At 44.4% G+C, this 21,689-nt stretch overlaps 1 protein-coding gene across 5 annotated transcripts in view; it reads right to left on the bottom strand.

The window, feature by feature from the left end:
- The window catches only part of REDIC1 (regulator of DNA class I crossover intermediates 1), an 805,769-nt gene that overhangs the window by 538,910 nt on the left and 245,170 nt on the right, over nucleotides 1–21,689 (bottom strand). For all 5 annotated transcript variants that reach the window (XM_078680043.1, XM_078680023.1, XM_078680053.1 and 2 more), the window contains exons 6-7: nucleotides 19,713–19,910; nucleotides 18,479–18,612 (exon numbers count right to left, since the gene is read on the bottom strand). In XM_078680043.1, the coding sequence (XP_078536169.1) occupies nucleotides 18,479–18,612; nucleotides 19,713–19,910 (332 nt within the window). The remainder of the gene's footprint in view (nucleotides 1–18,478; nucleotides 18,613–19,712; nucleotides 19,911–21,689) is intronic.

The raw sequence follows: 21,689 nt of genomic DNA, 5'->3' as shown, positions 1-21,689 counted from the left end.
TTAGGGGAATCAACGACTCCAAGTTAGATATAACATTATAGTCACACTTGGTGATTAATACCCTACCAGTTAATTTCTGAGGTTACTACTGAGGCCCAAGAGTGGTTGGTGGAAGGACGTACTGTGATATATCCTGCTATTCGGTGCAGAGAACCTGACCCCAATTTTTAATGCAAAACAGACAAAGGGTCTGTGGGAATACATGACACCAATTGATGTAGAACAAATACTGAGAGGAGAGCTGGGTGCTACCTCAGTAGCAGACACAATAGCCTTCACCAAGTCAAACCTTTTGGACAGCCTAGCGAGGTAAAAAAAGAGAAGCTGCCGGAGGAGTTAAGCTAGGACCTTGAAAAGAATGTAAAGGAACCGAAATCTGAACTGAGCCCCAAAATGAATGCCTTAAACTTGAAATTGATCCAATGAAACCAGAACACAGTATTTGGAAAATACATTAGCACAACTGGACTCAGAAATCTCTGAGACAAGAAAAGCGATTGAACTGCTTCAGTCTAAATCAAATATAGCACTGCTTAAGTGCAAATAAGTTGAAAACCAGTAGACAAGAAGTAAAGGGCTGAAGAAGGGGGTGAAAAGGCCAAGACTTAGATGAGTCAGTGAGGGTCATGTTTTCCTCTCTGTTCAGGGATGACCACATGTAGGTAAAATGAGACAGACTGCATAGTGTGTTATAAAGATGCCCAGTGCCTGATCACAAACCAAAAGTAATTCTGGAAAAGTTTCATTACTTCAGAGAGGAAAAAGAAGCACTGAGAGCAGTTTTGTGGGTCACTGAGGCACCCGTATAGATTATGCCTGTGGGCTGCTCTAGGCCATCTCCTCGGTGACTGATAGAAACAGGATTTTTGGTTGGCTAGGGTACGCACATAAGCCTGCCAGACCCACCACTCTAGCCAGGGCAAGTCAGTTACACACCAAAGATAACCTGTGCTCACCCTCTGGTAGCTTGGCACAGAGAAAGCAAGCTTGTCATCGGAGGCAATTTGTAAAGTGTTTGTGCAATACAATCACACAAACACAATGAATACACCACAAAAGAGAGTCCACATAGGATTATATAAAAATAAATATAGTATATTGTACATAAACAAGACCAAAACAACATAAATCATAAATACTGTGCATCTAATGCAACTATTCAGATAGTACTCGTTATCCTGGACAATGCAAGGCAAAAAAAAACACATAAATTAGTATATACTTAGGGCATGTAATACAGCAGCAAAGCACATCAATAACAGAAGGTAAACATAGGCACAGGAACCCCTTCACTTCTACTAGCAGGGTTACGCTAATCACTATGGCCTGACTGGACCGAGTGCTTTAACAAAAAGAGTAAGATGCAGGAGCACTTGTGTGCCTTCTCGACTTGATAACGTTGATTTCGCCTTCCTAGCAATGTGTCCCTTCTCCTACACCCTACAAGGGGCTGCTAGATCAAGCAAATGGAGGCATCAATCGAGGTTTCCCCCTGCAGTGCTATAGTGCTAGAACAGACCCAGTGCCTCTAAGGCACGTCCCGAAAGGGTGGTGGGATATTAATAGGCACACACCTTAAACTCCAGCGCGTTACCAGATGCAACTGCCACAAAAAATGGAGCCGCCCGAAAAGGAGTGCAGGAGGGCTCCACTGGGACCTCATTTGGTCCCTGCTACCAGATCTTGAACACAGCTACTAGCAAGCGCACAGTGCAGCTGCTGCCGCACAGTACATGTTAGCGCCCCCGATGTCACTCCAGGCCCAGGCAATGGCATCCTGGCAGGCAATTCCTAAGGCAGGGAACTTCTCTGGACCCAGAAGATGTTGGTGGCCCTAGAACCGGATCCCACATTGTCAGCTCTACACCCGCTGATCCTAGGGGTGTGAACTACCTGCACAAGTCTTGTGTTCTTGTTCTGCCCCAGGGTTGCGGGGCTGCGCGACAATGACCGAGCCGCACTGGAAGGTGGTGCGGCGGCTCCTTCTCACAGCAGCGTTTTTACTCTGCACCTGCCATGATTTAGATTCTCGCACGCTGCTCTTTACAAGGTCTTGAGCGCCCGATCAATGATGATGCGACCCAGGTGTCTTTAAACACGCAGGTATTTTAAATCTTGGAGGGAAAGTAGAGCGCTCACCATGTGCTGATTAAAAAGCTTGGGATGGCCGGACTCACGAGTTCCACGGTCGTTTCTAAGTTGCTTAAAGGAATCCACATAGATCCCTGAGATCCCAAAACAACAGCAAGAGGGCAAGCCAACAAGCACTTGGGGCGAAAAGAGCAAGCAGGCAGGAAGGCAGGAAGGCAGCAGGCCAGCACATATGGCAAGATGGAAAGTGGTAGTCCCTCCTGCAGCCAGCAGGCCAACACGACAAAACAGGTAGTCCAAATGGCGGTTCCTCCTGGCAGCACAGCAGTCCTCTGGCAATGTGCAGTTTGCACAGCCAGCAGCATCTGGTTAGAAATACATGCAGTGTCTAAAAACATGGAATCAGAGCCCCAGTACTTACACTCACAATTGTCTTTGATCAAGGGGTGACTTCAACGGAACCCTTAGAAGTGCGCAACAATCCATTTCAATCCAGCCAGGCTCCAGACGATCAGTGGAGGGTAAATCAGCCAATTGTGTGACGGCAGGGCATAACCTATACAAATGTAAGGTCTGAACCACCTCTCCCTCTCCCAGCCCAGGAAGACTATCAGTAAGCAGATGAATGCAGATATATCCCCTGTCACACCCAGCTCTTGTGTTACTGCTGTCTGGAAAGTATGCACCAAGTGTAGCGGTCACCTAGCCCAGACGTGTATTGGAGGCAGGCTGCCAAGCACAAAGAGTCATAAGCAGAGAGAAATGCCCACTTTCTAAAAGTTTTGAAAAACTACAAAGTTAGGCCCTTAGGAATGTGGTTTAGGCTGGGCCGTAGGACAAGTAATAAACAACAAAGATGCCTATACCACCCTTATTTTCTAAGCTATCGTTATTCTTGCTTATTGGTCAAACACATATTACTTTTTGTTAGCACCGGTATTTTATTTATACCTTTTAATTTACATTTTTTGCTTTCCATTTAACACATTTTTTGTATGAAAACGAGAAATAAGATCTGTGCACTATTTACAAACTTGTATACAATTATTTACAACACCAATTCAAGTCCGCATAATTAATAAGATAAACTTTACATACTACATTCAAAGTACAAAACTTTACACAAAAAAAAACCTTACACAAGAAAAAATAAACATTCATGACCTTTCTTGGATTGCAAATGAATGAATCAATATCCAAATATAAGACAACAACGGAGCAATCACCACAATTCAATGACAAATTAATAACAAAGGCATAGCAAAGGAGCTTAACAATATAAAGGAACCAAATACTTGCTTTTTTGATAGTTTAAATTCATTTGTGCTATCAATGAAATTTGTCATTGAATTTTGGTGATTGCTCCGTTGTTGTCTTATATTTGGATATTGATTCATTCATTTGCAATCCAAGAAGGGTCATGAATGTTTCTTTTTTCTTGTGTAAGGTTTTTTTGTGTAAAGTTTTGTACTTTGAATATAGTATGTAAAGTTTGTCTTATTAATAATGTGGACTCGAGTTGGTGTTGTAAATAATTGTATACGTGTTTGTAAATAGTGCACAGATCTTATTTCTCCTTTTCATACAGAAAATGTGTTAAATGGAAAGCAAAAAATGTAAATCAAAAGGTATATATAAAATAACGGTGCAAACAAAAAGTAATGTGTGTTTGACCAATAAGCAAGAATAACGATAGCTTAGAAAATAAGTGTGGTATAGGCATCTTTATTGTTTATCACTTTCTAAAAGTGGCATTTCTAAAACTGTAATGTAAAATCCAACTATACCAGTAAGCAGGATTTATCACCACTATTCCAAACATACCAAGCATGGCAACATCACTCCTTCGTGATCAAGAATTACCACTTAAAAATATATAAGGGAATTCCCAATACTAGCCTATTAAAGGAGTAAGCCTCACAGTAGTGAGAAACAAAACAGGCTGTTTGTCACTACAGGGACATGCCACACATAAAGGAATATATCCTACATTTTGCGTACACAGACCTCTGCCCATAGGGCTACCTAGGGCCTAACTTAGCGGTGACCTACGTTTAATAAAATGGGATTTTAAGGCTTCAGGGAGGGTACAAGATAGATTTATTGTTTTTTCCGTCAGACTATGGGATCATTCCTATGCCATTGATAAGATGCTGAACTAAGAGGAAGGGAATACCGGAAGGCCTTCAAGCACTGGTACAGGAGGAACAATCATTCCTGTGTCAAATTCAAACATACAATCTTGATCACCCTTCTAGTTCCCAAGGTGACAATAGGTTATCAAATAGTGATAAACGTCTAGAAGGTGAATAGATGATGGGTGCAGAACAGCTCATTCAAAATGGAGACTCTAAATGGGATTTTTTCCATTTCTCTTGAATCACTTTTTCGTCATTATAGACCTAATGAATACCTATCTCCATATTCCTATGGCAATCTACCATTATAAATGTCTGTGATTCTGCACTCTGGATCAGAACTGGCTGTTGAGGGTACTACTACCTTTGATCAGCCCCAAGAGTCTTGACGAAGGTGGTAGTTCAACTTGTGGCGCATGTCCTTCTCCAATGGATACCCATACCTCCATGGCTGGCTGAGTCATGATCCGTCAGAGACTGTGATAGTTCAATTTTTTAAGGTGACATGGACCATTTTGAACTGTATTGGGTTCATCCGGAAAGTTCCAAAGAGTCACCTGGATCTATCAATAAACACGCCGTTCATAGGGGTTAGATTCAGAACCAATTTAGGTAAAATCTTTCTGCCTGCAGTAAGCGTCATTCACCTTCAGTCCATGCTGGTTACGCTATCTCTCCAAGAAGCCGCACTTAAGGAAGTGGAAAGAGGTAGATGGCATGTGTCACCACAGGACAATGGGCACGACTTTATCTGTTTACACTACTTCATCATCTATAAAAGTTTGGCTTCCACTTTGCCAGTCCTTGGAAAACTTTGTTTCAGTCGCTCAGGACAAATCCAAAGCAGCGAGTGGAACTGTGAAGCTCTCCCAGGGGATTGAATGCATCCAAAATCTCCAATGATTCTTACAAAAGTTTTTGATTCTTTGGTATAGGAAGCAATGCTGGGCTCTCATTCTGGTCAAACCACATGCATGAGGTTTGGAGCCTCATGCGTGGACCTTTTTTCCTCAAAGAGCAACACTATCTTTTCCAGGTTTGCTTCTGGTTTCCAGAGCAAGAAACCCAGGAAGTGGATGCAATAGTGATGAGCTGGCTCAGGAGGTGGTTGTACGTGTTTTCTCCATTATCTCTGATATCAAGACTCCTCTGAAAGAATCAGGAGAGATAGCAGAGGTGTTATTGATGGTAACCAGCTGGTCTTGGTATACTATTCTAAAATCTCAAGCTGTCGCTATTCCTTGGCCCAACTAGCAGGTGACTAATCTGGTTATACTGACTCTTTCTAGGTCTCTAGGTGATTGTATCTTAAAAGACTGGGCTGTCCATATGGTCCTATTGCTGAAATTCTGGTGTCAGCTCTTTTGATACATTGGTAACTTATAAGGACAGAAAAGTTACCTACACCCATTAGATTTGGCATCTTTTGGCATGGTATTCGCAGTCTTCTTGCTTCTGACCTCCTGTTTTTGACTGTGCTGACCACTGCTAAAGTGCATGTGCTCGGTGTCTCAAATAAAATGCCATTTAGTGTCTTCATTGTTGGCATATTCGATTTATTAATAAGTCCCTAGTTCGCTGCACTACACGTGCCCAGGGCCTGTAAATCAAATGCTACTATTGGACCTGCACCACTGATTGTGCCACCCGCATGAGTAGCTGTTGGAAACTGGGTTATTAGTAGTGGTAAATATCTATCTACCACTGGCAATAATACCACTAACACAATGTAGGGCACAGAAAATTATTCCCATGCTGAACCCTTGGTAGCTGGGCTGCAAAGACAGGTATGTAAAGCATTTAAAAAGACCAATTCAGTAAATAATTAAGACAACACACAATAAAAATCCAACATCAATTTATAAAAATAGGAAATGTTTTTATCTTCAAAATGACAGCACAACGAAAAAAATCCAATGTAGGGACCCAGAGATATGGATTTTTAAATAATAACACTTTCTCATGCTTAGAAACCAACAGTTCCACTTCTGGAAATTTGGTCGCCTCTGACCGGGACAAAGTCAAAGTTTGAGGCCGACCGCGATGGAGCCCTGGTCGAGATTTTACCTTCACACTAAAAAACGTTCATGGAGGATTTCTCACCACACATCGTGCAGCCTCCTCCAGCAGCTGGATTCAGTGAGGGTTCAACGGATTGCCTTTCTGTGAGAGAACAGTTCAAAAAACCTTTGGAACTTCTTCCTAAACTTCCTCCTGAGGGTCCAGTGTGTACAAAACACAATCCAAGGGTCTGGAATCTCCAAGATGGTCCTTGAAAGGTTTGGACCACAATTCCCACAATGTACCTGGACAACACCCTTAAAAGTCCACTGGATACGCTCCAGGCAGGGAACTCTTGGTGCAGTTGATGCAGGTGAGCTCTGTTAACCTCTAGCTTGCAGGGAGCCCACTCTTTAGTACTCTCGAAACATGGTACCTCCAAAGGGCTATAGTTCCAGATAATGCAGCAGGCGCAGTCAGTTAGGATGCAGGGCCTGATGGGGCAAATCAAGTTTCCAGCTTGGCGTCCACTCTTTATTCCTCTTGAAGCAAGGTACATCCAAAGTGCTGTAGTTCCAGATAATGCAGCAGGTGCAGTCTTTTCAGAGCGAGGACCTGATGGTGCAAATCAAGTTTCTAGTTTGGCAGTCCTTCTCTCAGTTTCAAGCAGCAGAGCTGAGAGGCTCTGCCCCTTTCAGATACTTATTCCAAGTTCTCTGGGTCAAGCAGGAGGGCACTCCTATCGAATGAGGTGCAGGGCAACACCCGGGGTATAACCAGATCCTCCAAAGTGTGGCACAATATTCTCCCAGAGAGCACCATTTCTCCAAAATTAAATATGGCTGATTTTCCAGCAGAAAGAGAAGATCTAACTAAACCAGACTACAGGATGGCTCATCACCCTAGTCCCCCTCCCCTTTGCACCTGCAAATTCCTTCCTTAAGCCTACCATCTGGGGGGGCGGAGCTAGCCGCATTAGGAAATGGCCGTCCCATGGGCGAGCTCTCCAGATCAAGCCCCTATCCTGCAATAATCCTGGGTTACTAGCTGTTAGCTGCAAATAATTTTTCACCGCCCTGCAAGAGGAAGGTCTGTGCTCTCCATCGATACCTTCCTTTAGAGGATCGGCCGACTTTGCCGGAAAAGCTCCAGCGCTCACCGGGAGCTTCGGAGGCCCTGCCCTGCTGTGCGTGACGGCGCCACCATTACGCAAGCCCGCGGCTGCGGCGTTGGAGACAAAGCCGCGAAGGGCCTCAGAGACCCGAGCCCTGCTGCTAACGGCTGCAGCACGAAAAAAACAACCTACACCCCCTGACTGGCCTAACTGCGTTGCGGAACAACTGAGGCCCACTGAGGTAGGAGTGGAGGAGTACTACGGGACCTGACCGGCTTGCGAGGATCGTGAGACACCGGCAGTGTAAACTGCACGGATATACCGATCCTCAGATCTCCATGACCCTCCTGACGATGAGCCGTGGCAGACAGTGAAAGAGCTGCGCACTCCTGGTTCAACTGAATATACCTTTGCACGACATGGGGCGACACTCTGGTATTTGCTGCGGGCGCAACTAATTTGATACTAGAAATCAGAGGCCTACTAGGCCCCAGCCACGCGCTGCTCCTGTGACCACCTCTCCTGCGGCACTGAGATCACGCTGCTGGGGGGCAGAGCGCTGGACACCGGCGGATACCATCTTAAATATTGCTAATACACAGGGTCGGCATGGGCAAGCCGGAGAACATACAGTCGAAGCTTCCATTTGATAACCAGAGGAGAGTAACTGCACCGACTGCTGACCGGCCCACGCCGACTCGAGATGCCGCGTCCTCCCTGACTGCGCAGACTGCAGTGGATGTACAGGCGATGTTTGCTACTATTCAATCCACCCTAACCAATATTGATGGTAAGATTGACTCTTTAGCATATAGGGTGGACCGCATGTCTGAGCGGCTGGACAAACAAACGGAGCGCATAGACATGGCGGAACGCCGCATATCTGATTCAGAAGATGCAGCGCGACAACTTGAATTAAAACAGAAAAAAGTAGATAAACTCATGCAGAGTCTGGCTGCCAAAACGGAGGACTTGGAGGCGCGGTCCAGACGCTGCAACCTGCGCATTCTAGGTGTTGCGGAGACCACCCACACAGGTATTATGGTGGCTTATGTCAAAACTCTCCTGATCACCATCCTCGGTAAAGAAACATTTTCTCCCGTCTTCATAGTGGAGCGAGCGCACCGCACGCTGGTGCCACGACCGGCAGTCGGGGCAAAACCACGTCCAATTGTGGCTAAACTATTAAACTATAGAGACAGGGACGCAGCGCTATGACGAGCCCGTGAACTTGGGACCCTCACGCATGAAGGCATGAACATTTCCATCTACCCAGACTTTACCTCGCAGGTCCAAGAGGCGAGGAAAGCATTCTTGGATATCAAGCGGAAGTTGAGAGAGAATGATATCCAATACGCTATGATTTACCCAGTTCGCCTGAAGATAACTTTGGAGGGGAAGAGCGTGATCTGTAACACTCCTCAGGAAGTGATAAAGTATCTGCAGGCAAATCACCCCCATGTACTGAGACGCAGATCTCCACGAGGCCAGCAGATTGAGCAGGACCCCCTCTCGGATGTAGAATAAGGAACTACCTTCCTTGGATTCCAATCCTTAGACTGAGATTGTTATTGCAAGACGAATGCGAACAGTCTATGGAATGTTTTCTCCTCTTCACTGTATATCCTTTACTAAATGTCTTTATTCCCTCATGTATTTGACACTGGCAGTGTGTTAGAGAACTATGAGACATGATCATATATCTGCATGGTGCGGTATGAACCCCTATCTGAATATGCAGGCTCATACGCTATACTAACCTGTTACTATTCACTCACGCTGTAGCGAGTAAGGCTTGATCCCATAGCGTCTTGATGCTGGGGTTTATGGCGGGCGGCTACCGGCCCCCCTTGTGTGATCCACGTTGTTTGCCCTACTTGAGGGACCCATGAATGAACAATTTGTAATTATATGGGTACTCAATTGTATTTCTCTTAGTTTTGGGCAGAAGATCGAGGGATTAGGCTTTGCCATGATTGGGATGGTGAAGTGGGTGGGGGGAGGGGGCGGGGATTTGGTTGCGATCGAAACAGTCACTGCACGTTATTGTTACAGTATTACTTGTAGTTCTAGCAGATTCTATACCCGTATGAAATGCACAAAGTGTCTCTATGTTGCACAATGGTTGTTACGAGGCGATGGGTAAGCAATTGAAACTATTGTCGTGGAATGTTCGAGGCCTTAACAGTCCAAAGAAAATTCGCTAGATATTTGCGTACCTAGATAGGCATGCTATAGACATAGCGCTTCTGCAGGAGACGCACTTGCTTCCCAGTAAAGCTAGGACAATTGGACATCGTTGGGCAGAACACTCCATATCGGCCACATACTCCTCATATGCCAGAGGGGTATCACTCCTTATACGCAGGGGGGTCCAATTCCAACTAGATCACATTGCTACGGATCCACAGGGCAGGTTTATTATTGTTACTGGCACACTGAGAGGCACGAGAGTGGGTATTGTTAACACATATGGACCTAATATAGACGACCCTGATTTTTACATGTCCTTATTTGACAAGATGCGCGATCAGCCTGGGGATGGGACCTGAATGTTACTTTAAATTCCATTCTAGATCGATCTAATGATACGATTGAACATCACAAGCGAGCAGTAGATGCTCTTCTCAATGGCATTGATGAATTCGGCTTACATGATGTTTGGAGAGAACGACACCCCACACTACGAGAAAGCACGCACTCATCCACTGCACACAACAGTTGGTCGAGGCTTGATTAATGGTTGCTGGCTGACCGAATGTCCACATGGGCTACCGACGTATTACACCTCCCCAAAACATTGTCGGACCATAAGCCAGTTCCTTTGACATTGGATATCCCCACATTTGTGCCACCTCCCTTTATATGGCGTTTTAATGCAATTGCACTGCTGGACCCTTTGTACAAAGAAGCATTACACACAGCTGTAGAAGATTTTTTTACCATCAACAGTAAATCGGTAGATAGTGCATGCACACTCTGGGAGGCCTTCAAAGCAACAATACGCGGGTTCTGTATAGGCATGACTGCAGGAATATTAAAGGACATAAGAACGCAAATACAGAACTGTGAGCATGACATCAAAACGTTAGAAGCCGATTATGATACCACGCATGATGCGACTACACTGGGGGCGATACGCGAGGCAGTCACACGATATAATGACTTAGCGGAGGAGGAAATACGTTACACATCCAAGCGTCACAGAGCGCGCAGACTGGGTGAGGGAGGGCGACCGGGTCGCAATCTGGCGCAGAAAATACGCACGAGTCACAAGAATCATGTCATTACGCAGATAGAGGATAATGAGGGGAGGCTACATTATGACACCCCTGGGATTCTATCCACGTTTGTTAAAACTTATGGTGATTTCTACACAACACAGCACACGGCCACAGAACCTGAAATTTTACAATACATTGAGGACATAGCGATAGTGTGGCTCTCTGATACACATCGAGAATACCTAGCACTACCAATAACGGAAGAGACACTCGCGGCCATCAAAGCCTTACCGAATGGAAAGGCGCCAGGACCCGACGGGTTCACTGGAGAATTTTATAAGGCTTACGCAGAAGATGTAATTCCCCATCTACTCGAAATGTATGAAGAGGCACATAACACTGGCACCCTCCCACAAACGCTAAAAGAAGCGCTCATAGTGGCACTTCTAAAACCCGATATGGACTCATCAAAAGCGGAATCATACCGACCATTGTCCTTAATTAACACAGCCGTTAAAATATTAGCCAAAATTATAGCCACGAGACTCCAGCCACTTATGTCCACGATTGTCCTGCCAGACCAATCGGGCTTCATCCCAGACAGGTCCACCACCCATAATTTGAGAACGATATTTGCATTGCTACATCAGTTAAACCCAGAACTCAGAGCCGTGGCTCTATTGCTGGACGCGCCAAGGCTTTTGACTCAGTGGAGTGGCCATACATGTTCGCTATTTTGCGGCGTATTGGCCCCCCCTTGCGACTGTTGACATGGATTAACCTACTATATACAAACCCCACAGCCCGTATTAAAGTGATTGGCCATGTATCCGAACCGATACCCATCCAGCGAGGCACGCGGCAAGGCTGTCCACTTTCTCCCTTGCTATTCTCAATAGCGCTGGAACCCCTTGCCTGCAAAATACACCAAAAATATGCCCATACGGCGCTTCGATTCCAACTGCGGCCCATTAGTACCTCGCTCTATGCTGATGATATGGTCCTCTACATCCGGGACCCCGAAGCTAATCTCTCTCCCCTGTACTACGCGAATATGTGAAATTCAGTAGACAATCAGGCCTACATATAAACTGGAGTAAATCTGCAGTGATCCCCCTGACAGACAGCACCAGCGCACCACAAATGGACTTTCCTCTGGTGTGGCAAGCTGACCCAATTAAATATTTAGGGATTTGGGTACACAGGGACGCTGAACTGGTGATCAGGCAAAATTATGGTACGACTATTGACTGCATGGAAGAGCAGATACAGAGGTGGATAGCACTTCCCCTCTCCCTGGCTGATCGGATCTCATTGCTAAAAATGGTGATACTTCCGAAATTACTGTATTTATTCGTAAATATACCGATCACCCCTCCTGCATCAGTTTTCGCTAGGCTATGCACGATCTTTGTGAGGCTGATTTGGGCAGGGAAGCAGGCAAGGATTAGTCTTCGCACACTCACCCTCCCTTATCATGCGGGTGGTTTCGCGGTTCCAGACATCTATCTCTACTATCTATGCGCACAATCACACTTCGCTTACTACTGGCATCACCCAGTGCCGTATATGCCACATTTAGCAGTGGAACATGGGGATGCGAGTCCGATACCACTCGCAAGCATCATGTCACATACTAGACCTCACCTCACACAGCAGGAGATAAACACTGTACGCACCACATCTCAGGCATGGCAGAGACTCGGGCAGCTGGCACATAAGAGCCCTATCTATGCCCCGAATCTTCCGTTAGCTTATCATTCTCGATTATCAGTCACGATGGAAAAGAACAATATGGCGCTTTTGGAGCAAGTGGGCATATCGCAACTAGGAGATCTCTACCCGAATGGCACATTTATCACACAAGAGGACTTAGCGTATGTCAGCAACCAGACAATGCTCTTTTGCTTTTTGTACCATAGACTACGAGCGGCTGCTCGAGAACTGTACACCTCCTTCCCTGATGAACCCCCTACTCTGCAGTCGCTACAGTTGCTGCTAACCTCGCCCAATCATGCACACATCATATCAAGACTATATAAACAAGCACAGGCGGAGATAGGAGCTGACACAATCCGAATGCGGAACAAGTGGTCAACTATGCTAGATGCACCTCTCTCAGAGGATGACTGGACAGCGTGTTGCACACTGATCACACTCTTGACACCAAATGGGAATTTACGTCTTATTCATTATAAATATATTCATCAAGTATACCACACTCCTCTAAAATTGTTCAAACTCAAGCTGCGTGATGATGCAGGATGCAAGCGTTGTGGGACAGATCAGGCGGATTTCGCCCATCTTGCTTGGTGCTGTGAAAGGATAAGGCAGTACTGGGCTGCAGTGACCACCACTCTGTCACTAATGATGTCGTGCGACATCCCATGCACACACAGAGTGTGCCTGCTTGGCCTTGATGTACCGCTAAGGGCAAAGGGAAAGAAATTGGTGTCCATACTATTATTATTAGCGAAACGTAGACTATCCATGCATTGGGACAGCAAACGCACTCCAGCGATTAGGGACTGGTTGGTTGATACTACCTATTGCAGAGATAACTTTCTAATGTATGCTGAGGAGCTGCCTACAGGATCCAGACCATCCGATATCTGGGAGCCCCTCTCTGACTATTTACGTAGCAACCCGGATATGCCACCAATGGTCTCTGACACCACGCCCCAACCCTAGTACCATCGCCAAATATGACTGAACTGTTAAGATCAATACTTGTGCTATATTTACGACACTGTGCTAACTTTGTATGCTGCATTTTAGATCTACGGATGGAACTCTAAGATATGTGTAACTAGTGCTCATGACTGATGCATGATTTGCTTTTTTCTTGTTGCATAAGACAAAATCAAATAAAAAGAAAAAAAAAAGCCTACCATCTGGCTGGGGGCAGAGGTATAAATTAAACTTGTTTCTCTAGCTTGTTCACTCCTTCCTTTGAACAGTATTTACTACCCCTCCCCTGGCATTCCTATGCCCAGCACCCTCTCCTCACAGAATGGCTCCCTAACTCCAGGGATCATGTATCACCTCTTCAAAGCAGTCTGCCTAATCCACTTTATTCTGGCCAATCATGTTAGAACTCCAGAAGGCTGAATTTAGGCTTGCAAACAAGAAAGTCTTATAACTTCTTGTCAATACATTTTAGGATACATTCAACAATAGCATCTTGTTAGATTTATCAATACCATTCTACTGGGTCCTTGAATGACATTTTTATGAATCCGCTATCTTTAGTTACTAATCAATAGATTCTTGCCATATTAACCTAGGTGGTTGGGAATCTGCAAGGGGGGAAATGAACTTGGCTATTTCTACAACACTAGGGCTTATAAAACTTATTTATAAGGACCCTGCATATATCTAAGGAACCCCCCACCGCTGGAACACCAAGGGAGACTTTAGGGGTTTGAATATGAGCAAATATTGCAGATCCTCACTCCACAGTGCTCCTACCACAAACGTCGGTTTTGGGAAGTACTATACTACAATGAGGGGAGTAAAATGTGCAATTACACTAAACCCAAGGCATATACACCTCATTTTATAAGGGTCTTCCTTGGGTCCTCCTTACAAATACCTGACCCTCAGGGGGTACTGAATAAGTAAAAACATTGTAATTAATTATGTACCCCAAACATAAAGTTTGGGCACATTCAGCATTTTAAAATCAGTTCTGCAACACACCTCTGCTGTTAAAGCGACCTCAGGCCTCAGCAGTGCACACATGCAAGTGCAGAAAAGCTGCTGGCCTTTAAACTGCCATGCCCTATTATATGCTAGGGTCTTCAAGGTAGTTTTAATTCCCCTTCCCTATTATGTGCTAGGGCCTTATAGGGGAGGTCATGACAAACGTAGGGTACCCTAACCCATAGTGTACCCGAGTGTATGTAGATGTTTTCACTGTATTCTAAATGCGTTTTCAGCATAGCACTGGCACTGGGCCTGGTTAAGCAGAGCCCAGGGACAGTCCGAGTCAGTTACCACCAGTACCAGTCAGCAAAAAATGGGAGTGCCCAGGGCACAAGGATGACTTTGCAACAGTAGCCCTTCAAACATGTCTCAGGCCTACCACTGCAGAGCCTGTCTGTGCAGTTTTAAACTGCCATGTTGACGTGACAAGTTCATCTACTTACCAGGCCCAGACCTTACCTTTTATTACAATAAGGCACCCATAAGTTAGGCCCTAGGAACCCCATGGGTAAGGTGCAGTTTATTTAAAAAGGTAGGACATGTGTTTTTAAGTTTTACATGTCCTGGTAGTGAAAAACTGCTACATTTGTTTTACACTACGGCAAGGCCTTCTCTCCCATAAGTTAGCATTGGAGCTGCCTGGTAACACTTTACAAGTGTAACTTCCAATTGGGAGCAGACAGAATATTAGAGTTTGGTGTCTCTGGACTCACAATTTAAAAACACATCTTTTAGTGAAGTTATTTTTTAAATTGCAGGTCTAACAATGCCACTTTCAGAAAGCTTGCATTTTCTTACTTTAACCATTCTCTGCTTCTGCCTTCTGCTAGAATACACGTCTGGGTTGGGGTGACAGTTGAGGTTTATGAATTCACTCTACACAGTCACACAGAAAGGGAGCCGAGGTGTGGCCTGCATGTCCTGATGGCCCATCACCAGGTTTTTGAGCCTTCCTGAGCAAGAGTGGTGGGAGGAGTTGACACTTGCACATGAATAGGGCTGTACCTGTACCCACACAGAGAGATGCATACCCTCCTGTAGTATGTCTGGAGCCAAGCCAGGAAGGGTAGGGTCTTGTGCACTACAAAGACCTTTCTCTGAAGTCTCCCAACCTCAAAGGCTAAAATGGGTATAACTACTGGACCTTTGACACCAAATACTTAGAACAATTCTAGACTGAGGACATTCTACCTGATAGATGAGCTGTTGTGCTGCCAGAAGGGACTACTACTTTGCTGCTTGCTTTGCTGTGCTGGCCTGCTGCTTCTAGTCTGGCAGTGAGAGGACTGGACTTTTCTCTCTGCATCCTGCTTTCTAAGGTTCTCCAAGGGCTTGACTGAGCTTGCCTCCTGTTGCTGAAGTCTCAGGGACATCAAAGATATACCTGCACCTTGCTACCAGCAACTGGGCTCCTCTGCTGTGAGTCCTCCCCTGCCAAGTGGTGCCAAATCCAGTCCTGGGCCCTTGGAGGTTAATTTGGTGCTGTAACCCAGAAACCGATGCATCAACTCTTAAGCGTCAATTCGGAACCAGCGCATCCCTGAGAAACCAACGCATCACCGCTGAATGCACCGAAGCGTGGACACCGCTCGGCGAGCGCCCGACGTAACGGCCTCGACTTTCAACGCAGCCCGACTTTGCCGCAGCGTCTCTGAAGAACCACCACAGCTTGAGACTTGATCACAGCTTCCCCAAAGTCTGTGACACACTGCTCCGGCTCGGATGCAGCCACGAACCTGCATGGCTTTCAACCAACGCATCACCTTCAGCCCAGTGGTTCGACTTTGATGCTGAAGAATTTGATGCATCCCTCTGTTGACATTGACGCTGTGTCGCTTTACGGAAGCGAGGCCTCACACCCCCAACCAACGCATCATCGCCTCTGAAAAACGCATCGTCCTGGAGTGACAAACAAAGTTTCAACTACCCTGCACCGCCTTATGGAACCGATGCATCACTTTTATCCACAACACTTCACCTCCTCTGCACTACGCAATGTCTTTGATTTCAAACACACGCAAGGTACTGCAAGGAGGTAAGCGTGATTCCAGTATCCGGCCCGCGCTTCATCGCAGTCGGACTGAACTTTTGGATTTGTCCCGCCCAAGCTTAACCAGATGGATCTATAAACTTTGAAGCACTACATTTCAATTTAATATTTAAAAATTCATATCTTGACTTGTGTATGTTGGATTTTTCTCTTTGTGGTGTTGTTTTACTAAGATAAATATTGGGTATATTTCTAAACTGGTGTGGAGTACTTTTGTGATGTTTTCACTGTGTTACTGTGTGTGTGTGTGTGCACAAATACTATACACATTACCTTTTCAGTTTAGCCTGACTGCTCCATGCCAATCTACCAGAGGGGGAGCAGAGGTAAACTTTCAGTGTGCACTACACTTACCCTGACTAGCATGTGAGTCCCTGCATGGACAGGGTGCATACCTTTGCCAACCAGAGACCCCATTTCTAACAACTCCTTACAGTGTTCTCTATCTTCACTAAACTTATCAACATTGAATATCTCTGGCCAAGTGCATGATCCCACAACTCTTAAAAGAGGGAAAATATCACTCCAAAATATATGCAAGAAATAAGACTATAGAAGGGCAGCAATGTATTTACATTTTCTATTTTTAATACAAATGCATAAAATAAATATCAAGAGCATTATTATAAAAATGGATTTAAAACACATTTAGCACGTGTGGCTTATTTTGTTTTCATTTTCTCATTATTAAATGAGACAAAATTAAAGCAGCTGCTTCCACATTCAGCCTCAGGTAACGAAAAAACAGCACTATCACTTTAATTATCCAAGAATCTCTAAATTCCAGGCATACGGCACAATGACACTAATATTCATTAACACAAAAGAGGTATTTCCACTGTCCATCCCAACCTTCTAGAGTTACCAATAAGGTGGCATCAGTAACTCTGGCGCCGGGGCGGTCAAAAATGTTCCCAATTATAGGATCTCAGAAACTGTGTTTTCGTAGCAAGTCCTATGCTTTACTTAGTATTTCACCAGACGTTTTTGGGTGAAATACTTCAAATTTGCTGAGTTACAGTAAGACATAGGAATCTCAATAGGGACTGCAACTTCTTTTACTAGTCCCATCGGGATTTCTGGTGAACTCTGAATGGCACAAATGAATAGAACAGCAAGCTCCTGCCTAGTTCTGGGCTTTGCCTTGTCAGGGAAAACAGCAATACGCATAGGCCTGTCCCAAATGAATACATCCTTCGGCTAGAGCAATTTTTCATTACAAAGTACTGCTGTCTGGATGGGAGAAGTATTTATTCTGCTTTGGGGGCACTGGCACAACACATTGTTTGCTCATAATTCAAACAATCAGGGCCTTCTTGACGAAAGATGGGGTCCAATGATTCCACTGCTTAGGGCAAGGTGCGGAGACTCCAGTATGAACCATTAAAGAGATCTAAAGGATGGGAGGTATTTAGTGCACCATTCAGGAATTGCAGTTTGAACTTAACAGACAACAGTCTGAGATGGAGTAGAGTGTGAGATTTACTTTTAAAAGCAAGTACCAGATTCCATAGGAGATGTGTGGCCAGCTGCATAAGACATATGAGAAATTAAACATTTCTCTATCGTAAAGATTTTGGACTGAGATGTTGTCAGGCTATGACAGGTAGTAAAAGACAAACACTCACACCTTGCGTGTTATATTGTAAATATAATCAAAGAGATATGTATCAGGATGAATCACTTGAGAGTCTTGGCACAAATACCCAGGGATATGGCAAGAACATGGCAGGAGTTCTGCCATGTTAATGTTGCATGCCATTTTGCATGTTCTGGAACCAATTCTCTTTGAAAGGTTGTCCTAAAGTTAAGGGGTGTCCAATTGCAAAATAGCCTTGCTTCACCATTTCCTGTACTATAAAGCAAAGTCACATGGTCTTATTATAAGGCTTCTGTCCCTATTCAAAATATAATTGGGCACACTCACTTACTCACATTTGAGCCTGCACATCACGTGCTAGGGAGTGCGTACTCTGTAATAAAGAGAGTTGACTGCTTGTGGCTATTAACTGGGTGTATGAATGTGCATTCCTATAAATAATGGTATACGCCACTACATTTTTTAACCTTCCTTGAGACTTCAACTGCTCCATTCTATAGTGTGCCTCTCCATTCTCAGCCCAGTAAACTGTTACGTAAAATGCTTGCTTACCAGCAGTTAGACTGTTGATCCAGCTTTCCAAACTGTACAACATCTGCTTGTCTGTCAACACTGTTTACATTTTCCCTTCTACCGACCGAACGATCACCAAATACTCTCTTTTCTGGCTTTGAAAATGGAAGGAACTGTCGAAACAAAATAGTAGTGCAATTTGTTAGCATTAACATTTATTTATTATTAAATTTAGAGATGATACATATGGTCACGTTTCAGGCCTCGTAGGCTAACAGACTTTGTGTTTGTGTGTTAGCTGGAGGCATTATCATTGGTTCGGTTGGCTGTCACTCTTAAGGCCTTTTAAAACGAGCAATATGGTCTCATTTATGTTTAAATTTGTTTATTGAGGTTTTTCATAAGAAAGTTCAGAACTCATTGCACTTTTGTTATACATCTTATTACAACAATTGTAGGGCGTGCATCCGGCGCAGGTCAACAATTCATCATGTCATCATCATTCAACTAGTATAGTCCCCTTGCGGTGGGCGTAACATGCGGAGGGTGGGCGCTGTCCATGCTTGTTGCAAATGCAGTTGTGGGTGCACTTGCTGTCGTCAGGCTTGTGTGGCCCCACTAGGTATGTATACCTGCTTATGCCATGCATAATGTGTCTGTGCTTGAGTGTGTTCGTGTCCCCAACAAATTAACGGTAACATCATAACTTCTGGTGCATAACTATAAACCAATAACTGTGTGGGCGTGGATTGGATGGGGTTGGCAGGGGGCCTTCATAGGTCAGCAGAATGTAATGTGCAGTCTGGGGGAGGGCGTAGTTTCCGTGTGATGTGGTTATCCCGTAACCTATAATCTGGTACGCAGGGAGGGGGTCCGGGCGTGAAGCAGGTCTGAGCGAGCAGTTGCGCTTGTACGGGGTGCGTGCCGGTACATCGTGTACGCTGATGTGGACCTAGGCACATTCCTGCGCCCCTCATTTAATGTGCATAAACCCTCTGAATGATGTAGTGAGCTAAACCTCACTTCAGAAAAAACTTTAGTGGTATTGGGGACTTACCAGTATATATGTGCAACATACCCACAGAAATGTGTTACCCAAAGTAACTGACTCATCAACTAGTTTCTCCAGATAAACGTTAAAATGAGAATAGATCAGCATCCACATTATATTGGTAAATAAAAATATACTTTTTTATATTGTGTACTATAAAGAGTTTTCACCTACTTAGTCCTATGAAAACCAAATGTTTCAAAATAAATTAAAAAGAATTACCTGGGTATCTCGTTTTTCCTCGCATGCTTGGTCCCAAGGACTGCTCCCTTGTGTTGTGTCGCTTTCCTCTGAAGAGAATTTGTAAATGGGGGACCAAGACACCGATGATGATGACGGGTAGATATTACAGTCTTCTGATGTATTGTACTGACATTCCATTTGAGAACTTGAGCTACTTGACTCTAGAACTGGTGATAACTGGTGAGGAAAAAGTACGAATGCATACACTTTAACAGATGTAAGAAAATAAAACATCTCATTCCATATAATACTGAGACCCAAACAAACCATTTGATCCTAGACTGTGTTTCACCGTAACATATACTTAGTAAGTTTGGTCTGCCAAGAAGCTGGCTTTAACCCATAGTCTTATTGAAAAAGCCAGTGTCTTGGAATGGCTATTAACAGGGACTTGAAAGAAATGTTTGGTAATGATCTTTCTGGTGGATACTCTAGGAACGTGCAAAAAGGTTACAGGGACGTTATAGTTAGGAATTAGCATTTAGAAAACCTTAGAAATTCACTGAAAAAAACCCACAGGTTTCAGGGACGTTATAGTTAGTCTGACATTTCACTTGTACAAAACCTGTTAAATTCAGCTGTTATAGCAAGCTGAGCTAACTATAACTCGCGCCCCTGCAATGCACTGCTGATGACAGAACATATTACATCACTCATGACATGGTCATTGACATCACTGATGACATCTCAAATGACATCACTGATAACATCATCCAGTGACTGTGAGTGTTTCTAAAAAGTTTAAGAATGATATATATATATATATATATATATATATATATATATATATATTTATATATATATATACGCCAAGGTGTACTGAAGAATGAATGGGTGTATGCGTGTCTGTATGGATGACTCAGTGAATGTGTGACTGACTGTATAAGTGAGTTATTATACGAGTCTCAGTCAATGTATGGGTGAGTGACTAATCTGTGTGAATGTCTTTATCAGTCTGCCAGTTGGTGTGTAAATTGCTGCATGGGATGGTGAGTAGCTACATGAGTGTCTATATGGGTTATTGATTGGTTGTCTGAGTACCTGTATGGGTGATTGAGTGTCTGTGTGGTTGGGGGTGTGACTCCCTGCATGGATGTTTGAGTGGGTGATTCACTGGGTGTATGGGTTCAGGAGTGCGTCCGCGAGGGGCTGTATTGGTGAGTGAGTGTGCGTATGGCTGTGTTGGTGAGTGAATGGATATCTCAGTGGTATATGGGTGAGTAACTGCATATGTGAAAGGCAGAATATGTGAATGTGGGAGTATATAAGTGATTGTATGTGAGAGTGAGTGATTGTGAGAGTGGCTGTATGGATGAGTGTGTACTTGTGTCAGTGATTGTATAAGAGAGTAAGTATGTGTTAGGATCTGTATGAATAAGTCAGGTGGTGAGTGTATAACTGTATAGGTGGTTAAATAGAAGTGTGATTGACTCTTTGGGTGACTGACTAGGTGTGTGAGTAACTATGGGTGAGTGCCACTGTGTGAGTGTCTGTATGGGTATATCTGTGGCTCTATTGGGTGCAGGAGTGGATGTATGGGTGAGTGAGTGGATGTGTGGGTAGACCTATGAATCAGTGAGTAGTTATGTACGTACTGGTATTGGTGTGTCCATGGTTTTGAGAATGGCAGTATGAAAATTGGAGTGGGTGAATAAAATGTTTATATTGGGGTATGAGTAGGTGATAGAGCGCGCAGGTCACCCGACTCACAAATTTGATCATATACGCACTGGGCCCATGAATTTCAATCTTCCATATTTATCAATCGGGTAACCTTACACTCTACTACCAGTATCCCAGTTCCTTCCTATCGTATTTCCAATGTACCCGACTTACCACTCCACTGTTACGGGTACCTATGATCACAATGGATCAGGGAGCTAGCTGTGAAGATAAGTAAGCAAGACAAAATACCATATAGAGTTGAATAATGTTTTTTTTTGTACTCGTAAATAA

This window comes from Lissotriton helveticus, chromosome 1_1 (genome assembly GCF_964261635.1).
Source record: "Lissotriton helveticus chromosome 1_1, aLisHel1.1, whole genome shotgun sequence".
In the NCBI taxonomy this organism is placed as follows: Eukaryota; Metazoa; Chordata; class Amphibia; order Caudata; family Salamandridae; genus Lissotriton; species Lissotriton helveticus.
This window is presented reverse-complemented; position numbering and strand designations above follow the sequence as displayed.